At 37.4% G+C, this 7,500-nt stretch overlaps 2 protein-coding genes across 2 annotated transcripts in view; one reads left to right on the forward strand and one right to left on the reverse strand.

Annotated features, from left to right (window-relative positions):
• The first annotated feature begins 296 nt into the window (after window positions 1-296).
• Window positions 297-2,346, forward strand: LOC138052894 (transmembrane protein 121B-like). Its single transcript, XM_068899489.1, has one exon. It carries the CDS (start codon window positions 1,164-1,166, stop codon window positions 2,226-2,228), a length of 1,065 nt encoding a protein of 354 aa, XP_068755590.1. The 5' UTR covers window positions 297-1,163; the 3' UTR covers window positions 2,229-2,346.
• Window positions 2,347-4,154: 1,808 nt separating this feature from the next.
• LOC138052893 (intermembrane lipid transfer protein VPS13C-like) overlaps window positions 4,155-7,500 on the reverse strand; it is a 126,760-nt gene continuing 123,414 nt past the window's right edge. The window contains exons 114-115 of the mRNA XM_068899488.1: window positions 7,046-7,117; window positions 4,155-5,391 (exon numbers count right to left, since the gene is read on the reverse strand). Of these exons, the coding sequence (XP_068755589.1) occupies window positions 5,347-5,391; window positions 7,046-7,117 (117 nt within the window). The 3' untranslated portion in view covers window positions 4,155-5,346. The remainder of the gene's footprint in view (window positions 5,392-7,045; window positions 7,118-7,500) is intronic.

Genomic DNA, 7,500 nt, shown 5'->3' on the forward strand with positions numbered 1-7,500 from the left:
AATGCCACGTGGATATTTACTCCCACTTCAGTGAATAAGAGAACAGTTCACGGTCTTGAGGGCATGATGGGTAATCAGGGCGACATGGCGGGAAATTCAAAGGTTTGTACGGAAATTCAAAGCAAAATAAACTGTACATGACTCTACTTTATTTCACTTTCGCCTTCATAAACTAAACAAATAAGTCCAAGTTCACAAGCGAGATGAACTGGACTTAATATCTATTCTTTGTAATTCCAAAATATTGCTTTTTTGTCCCAACACATTCTCTGTAATTTTGTGCCTTTGGAATTACAGGAAATGTATGGCAGAAACTTTGTTTAATAAAATAATTTCTACGATAGCCATTCTCTCCAAATTTCGTCTGCCACACATTTGAGCACATCTTCTGTTCTGGAAAATAAAAAACCCCAAAAATGCATATCATGAATACTTTTCATTGTTTTGAACTTTCCCCACAAACCTTTGAATTTCTCTCCATCTTGCCCTGTTTACCCATGATGCACTCAAGAGTGCGAATTCGTATTGTACTTACATATTTTATCGTTGAACCTTCTCGCGCCCTAATTAGTACTTACATATGTACAATTCATTCGCTTTTTCTACAACTTGAAAATGATCTCAGGAAGACCGAAACGTCGTTTTTTACCGCTAGTTTTTATTCTGAAAAACGTAACAAGCTGAATAGTTACATAGTTTGAATCAACTCGCTGGAGGCTTCCAAAAATAGTCTAATTCTTTTATTAATTAACTGATTTTCACGCGATTGCCTGCTGTCTATTCTACCTTCAATTAAATACAGAGTAAAAAAAAATTAATTACTTACTAATTAATTATTGACAGAAGCGTGATTGGAAATCGCTTGTTGTCTCTGAAAGGCGAAGCAAAAAGTCTAGAAGCAATTTTCGCTAAAAGCATAATCATCAAAAGTTTACAGTAAATCACAGAAATTCATCATTCATGAGTATCTGCACTGAAAAATAGGAATTTCAGTGTAATTCTAGATCATGTTTTGAGGCTGCCACAAAGAAGTAGTACTTTGGAAAGGAAGTCATTGTCCGCAGCATTCATAACTGTTAGTTGAACGGCGACTGACTAATACTAGCTTGAAAGCGTTTTATAGGAAAGCTTGCCCGAGTTCAACACAACTTCAATCGTTATTTATGACAAGAAGAACAGCCATTTTGCGCCGGGTTTTTGCCCGAGTTTTGGCCATTAGTTTGCTCGTTTTGCAAGGTGCAATTCTGGATTATTACCTGATTTTAGAGCGAACCTCATCTTGGTGTTTCGCATGGATCGTAACAGACGCCATTTCATTGTCTACCTGGCTCTCGCTCATGTGGACATCGCACCGAAGTTCGCGGATTGCACACACGAAGGCTAAAGACAGCATGAAGATAGTTTACATCGCGTGGATTGTTTATGCTGTACTTTTCGTACCCAAAGTGGTTACGTTATTCAAGACCAAAGTCTCACTCTTTGATGATGAAAAACCTGCCTTGGGGCAAAATACGTTCAAAATGAATTTATCTATAACGCCAATGTTGTTTTTATTTCTGATATTCTCGCATCACGATGTAAAATCTCTTTCACGAAGGAAATACTACTTGGAGAAATTAACAGCAGCAGTGGCTCTCGATTTGTTCGACAGCGTGGAAATGCTAGAATACCTCTTTGCCAAAGAAAAAATTACAATCACGTTAGAAAATGCCATTTTGGCATTTTCCTCCTTGAATTTTTTTCTGCCCACCTTTGCCTTGTTTGAGCTGAAATTCAATAAGTTTTACGACAGTGGAGAAGTTTCTTCCATTTCCTTCAAGCTTATTTACATCTGTAGTTTCATGTGTTTTGTCAACGTGCCTTTTTTAGTCTTGAGGCTTATCTTGTGGCACGGATTTCACTTGGAGGTATCAGTATTGCTGGCAAAGAATTTTCTGGCTATTGTAATGGGATTAATTGAGATAATGGAGTTCTTTGTCGAGGAAAGACCAAAGAAATGTGTGGGTTGTGAGAAAACGTTCGCTAAAGGCTACTTAAAATCACACCGTGGGATGTGCTTTCATATTCAAAGCCCGGAAATTAGACTGAGTTGTGATGGAACAAGAAATGCAAATCAAGAGAATAGGATCAATAAACAAATCTTAGAGGCCCAGGATTTTAATGAGCAAATTATGTCACCAAGAAATGCGATTTCGCCAAGAATATCGAATATCTGGACATATGTATGACACTTTCTTCTTGAAGACGTCGGACAAATTATTTCACGTTCTTTAATTCTTTAGAAGTTGAACTAAAAAGTGTTTTTCTTTATATCCTGAAAAACGACATTGCTTGCAGTTGAAGCGGAAATAGTGAGTGAGTGAGTGAAGTCTTTATTTATCGAGGGTAGCTCAAAATAGCATCTAAATGCTAATAAACTAGAGGCCCTCATTACAAGATCAAAATAGTTAAAATAGGTAAAAATCAGAGCTTATGATAAAATTAGCAAAATGTAATAAAACTATGAAACAATTATTAGCATGCAGCACAGTGACCCACAATACTTATATAGAGAAATGATTTAAAGATTGCTGATCTTTAAAAATCCTATTCCAAAGAGAATTTTTGAAAGTCTCGAGAGTCTCTGCTTTCCTCATTTGAAGAGGTAGCTTATTCCATTCCCGACAAGCAGTCACAGTAAATGTTCTACCACCTTCTGTATTTCGATTAACTCGAGGGCAGGCTATATTAAATTTAGCATATCTAGTTTGCCGTGAATGAGTCTCACCGGTAAGTACTAATAAGTTAGTAAGATAACGAGGCACGCGACCTTGCAAACGCTTGTATATGATACAACACTTGGCTAATTTAGCATTCTCGAAGAAAGGTATCCATTTGAGTTTGTTAAATAACTGAACAGAGGGTTCAAAATCACTGAGGGTTTAATAAAAAATCACTGATCATGATTGGCAATCTATATGTACAGTTCATCAAATTTCTCTAAAAAACGTAATTTGGAAGCCAAGAAATTTAGGGCTAAAGTCAATAAAAGCCTGACTAGAGTGAAAGCGAAATAATTTGGTAAGTCAGATCTTATGATAGTGTAGGGGGTAAATGAAAAAAAGAAATAGTAAAATAATATAAACGTGAGTTCATAATAGTTACGAAGCAGGTGAACGAAAAAATAATAGGAGACTTTCAGGTGTTTCACTCAACTATGCAGCAGTACAGTTTAGACCCAGGCAATCAGCGCGAGCTGTAAAAAAAGACAAGAAACGCACAAAACAAAGCTAGGAGGAAGCGTTTGTTTGTATCAAACAAACCTATCTTATTTAAGCGCTTATTGCAGCAACACAATATGCCGTGCGAGAAATTTTAGGTCAGTTTAAAAAGTGGTATACTGGATTTTTGGCCAACTATACCAGGTGACGAGAACACGATTTCTTGTTATGGGTTGATTTATAATGGTAACAGAACTGATTGGAGTCCAATTTGGTCTGTAATCATACGAGTGATTAACAAAATCGGTCGACCGTGTAGCGGGAGTCCGATTTCTTTAATCACAAGTATGATTAGAGACCAAATTAGACGACACGAAGTCCTGTTGCCAACAGCGCTTTGCACTATTACTAAAAATAGACTTTGTCACATGAGCCCCCCGGGTAGACTCAGACAAACATTTCGATGTACTGAAATGAAATCTATGAGTGAGGTATTAAAGCGATAGTGAAGGAAAGAAGAAAAAAAAGTCTGTGGAATTGGTTTCTAAAAAGGAGGTAGAATGGTTAGTACTTAACACTGTTGATGTAAATCGGACTCACAGTATCCAGATAAATGACCATAAATTGCCGAAATCTCTCAAAGAGTTTAAGGAACCAGGAAAGAAAGTCTTCATACCGCTACCAAAACCATCGTAAGACACCAAGAAAAGTAAGCCATGGTTAATCGATTGAAGGCGGGAATTCTTAACTGTGAAAAACACATATTTGTGCTCTACAAAAGGTCCCACAGCAGAAGTTCCTAAGTTAGTCTTGACATTAGTCAAACTTAAGTACTTTAACTTGTTTCAAGAAATGTTAAAGAGGCGGATGTATGCTCTATGTAGAGGATTAATATCTTCGGCGAAGAGTAAAAGAGAATTTATTGATCACGTTGACCGCAGAGAGATGTGAAACTTTCAAGTAGACAATACTTTATTGCCATCTATGAAAAAGTCCTTTTTCAATGATTATTTTCCCTTCTGCAAGGGAAATCTCACAACTGAATGCGTGAATAGTTGAATGCTAATACGGTTTAATAACAAGCAAACCATTCACTTTGCTTTTTTGGTTTCATTAAAAGGGAAAACACTAGAAGTTCATTACAATACAATATACACCTTATTCCAAAATGGCCGCTGATTTATACGCATACAAACTGGCCCTTGTTGCCTCGTTCAAGATAAAATATTCTTTTGAATTTTAAGCTTAAGAACGAGGCATCAAGGGCCAATTTGTATGCGTATAAATCAGCGGCCACAACAATAACATAACAAAAGAATATTTAAATGGCGGCCATTTTGGAATAAGGTATATAATGTAAAACAGCGTCCTGAAAACTGATGATTTTTTTCTAAAGCTCGTTTTGTACAATTGAATCTTGAAGCTAAGTTGCATAAATGTTGATGAAGAATTCTACTCCAACATCAACGAAATCTAAATGAACTATACCGATCGATCGTACTAATAAAACCTGACAAGATCTGAAAGGCCCAGAAAGTAATACTAAACAATCTCCGCCTTCCATATCCAGAGATTTTAAGATTGTGTCGCTCAAAAATTGTCACTGCTGCACATTAACGTGTCTTAATTCAACGTATGCAAAAAACTGTTTTATATGATTCCTTAAACGACTTGCATATAAAATAACTCTAAAATAAAAAAAGTACTATCCTAACTATTATTAATTTTTTTTGTAATGCCATCCGCTTCAAGCTCTTTGAATAAAGATACCACGAAAGTAATTATCAAATAATACAGTTGGTGGAAATGGAACCTAATTTGAAGACTACATAATTGAAATATATTACCATGGATCTTCCAGTCACGTGACTAGCCATTGCCGTTTTGTTCGAGATACGAGCTTGCCGTTTTCAACACAAAAAGCGGATTTTTACCCAAGCGCGCTTCAATAATGGCCCAGAGTTTCTTGTCTAAGGTATAAGCACTATACGATATGTAAAAATACCCTTTACCTCAAGCTACTAAATAATTTGAAAATCAAAAAGGGAATTAGTATATTATTCTCTCTATCTGAAACACCACTACAGTAATTCAAATGTTGAGTCTTGCCAGTCCAGCAGTCATGCCCGTGCTTTATCCCTCCTGGTCAGCGGTAGTGATGCAAAGCGTTCTCAATTTTTGACTTCAGGCTCTGCAAAACGAAAATAATGAAACTGAATGAAACCGAATGAAACTGAATGAATCATAACCAGTCGAAAACTGCAGCAAATCACAAAACCGTTAAGCCTAAATTTACAACTGCTAATAATAAACAAACTATAAGCCTTATATCTTTTATCTGACGTAAGTGTAAAGATGTATGCCAGATCTGGAGCACTGAAACGTTAAAAAACCTACGCATTATTATCATTATTATTATCATCATCATCATCATCATCATCATCATCATTATTTGAGGAAAGTGGGTGACAAAGGTCCTTCGCCTGTGGTGCCATGGGTAAATCATCGGCGACACATTGGGGATCTTAAGCCATCGCGTTTTAAAGCAACGAGTGCTAACCGGAAGAATTAAGGACGTTGTCCATCAACTTCCCTTGTTGTCTCAAATATTCTTCGTTTATAAAAATGAACCTTTCCTTCAAGAGCATATACATTTTACTATTTTCGCGTAGACATTTCCCTTTTCAAGTGTCAAAAAAGCTTCGTAAATTAGGGGAACAAGCAGTTCTTTGGACCAACCGAACCGAAAGTGACAGGTTGTGTTTACTTTTGGTACTCTGCGATGATTCTCTTAACTGGACAGCAATTGTCTTTATTCCAAGAACCCTCCAAAATAAACTATACCATGGGTTGGTAAAAAAGCGAATTTCCAGAGAGTCTACAGTCTCATCAGTACCGGGGAATCTTCACAAAAGCTGCTTTAGCCGGGTTACGATGTAAAATTAGAAACAGACCCATGCCTCTCGCCAACTCTGTCATGGGTTAATCCTTTCATTGCCACGATTGAAACGTTCCTTTTCCTAACTAGTACCATGGATTTCTTTGTTGGGTAGTCGTGATGATAACATTCGTCGTTGTCAATTCCTGTCTGACTGACAACTCATTAAAATTGTGAGGAGGTACCGCGATAAGTCCTGGCAGTCAAGGTTAAATGATACTTGACGTATCTCGTGAAACGTACAGACTTCGTTTACGTGAAACGACAAACGGCGGCAAACAGAAGGATGCTTCTTATCGTAAAAGCATGAAAATTCTCTTATAACTCACATCTCCCTTTCGAGGAGTTTCTCTGTACTGCAAAGAGGCTAGAAATTAATGAAAATCAAAGAAGCTTCTTTGCCTTTCGCCGCAAACGCGATGTTAAATATCATCATCAAAAGCTCAAGACAGACGCAAAAATGAACAAGATATGTTTATTTTACCAGGAAAATATACTTAACCAAACTATTTATGTTCAAATTGCGATACGTGTTTGCTCCTCTATAGACGAACTGTTGCGCGCAACCACTTCATGGCTATAAACGTTCATTTTTGCTTGCCGCGCTTCACTCACTTAGGAAAGCCGTTGTATAAGCGTCTTACTAGTATAACAAGCCTCTTAAAAGCAAAAATATAGGGCGTGTTCGATTATTTTTTCCCCTTAAACTGATTTAGATCTTCGGTCGATGAGTTTTGGTAAAAAAGTGAAAAAAAATTTAGCGGGGTAAATCTTCCCCGTTGCGGATCTCAGTGGACAAAATTTAAAGCTTCGATTGGAATACCAAAGATCCGAATTGTGCGATCGAAACTGAAATTCCCCAATCTAAGTTAGCCATTTAGCCATAAAATGATCCCTTACGACCAACCTCGAGTTCCGACGTATCACTGGAGACAATTTCGTAGACAGAAACAGCAAGTGCAATGCTTGCTCCACCATCCTGTTAAATAACACAGAAATGAGTCGATGCTGGATCAAGGTTTGAATTAAACTAGACTAGAATTCACCTGTGGCAGTTGTTTGCTATTTCCTTGCCATGACTAGCGGTCATATATTTTTAAGGGAACAAGGTTAACGCAGTCATTGTAGTGAGAGTGTTTACCTTTTACCGATGTTATGGGGTCGATTCCAGGATTCGATGCCTATGCGGGTTGAATTTGTTGGTTCTCCGCTCTGCTCCGATAGGTTTCTACGAGTTCTTCGGTTTTCCCTCAAAAACTATCATTTGATTGTATTTGATGTCGCTGACAGCAAGTATACAATACGGGACTATCCTGGATGCCTGACCTGAGGCATGCGCACTACCACCTTTCTTCATGTGAC

Source organism: Montipora capricornis, chromosome 6 (genome assembly GCF_036669925.1).
Source record: "Montipora capricornis isolate CH-2021 chromosome 6, ASM3666992v2, whole genome shotgun sequence".
Lineage (NCBI taxonomy): Eukaryota > Metazoa > Cnidaria > Anthozoa > Scleractinia > Acroporidae > Montipora > Montipora capricornis.

What these genes read in the sequence shown, in the direction of transcription:
- LOC138052894 (XM_068899489.1), top strand. Translation starts at nt 1,164, where the DNA reads ATGACAAGAAGAACAGCCATTTTGCGCCGGGTTTTTGCCCGAGTTTTG.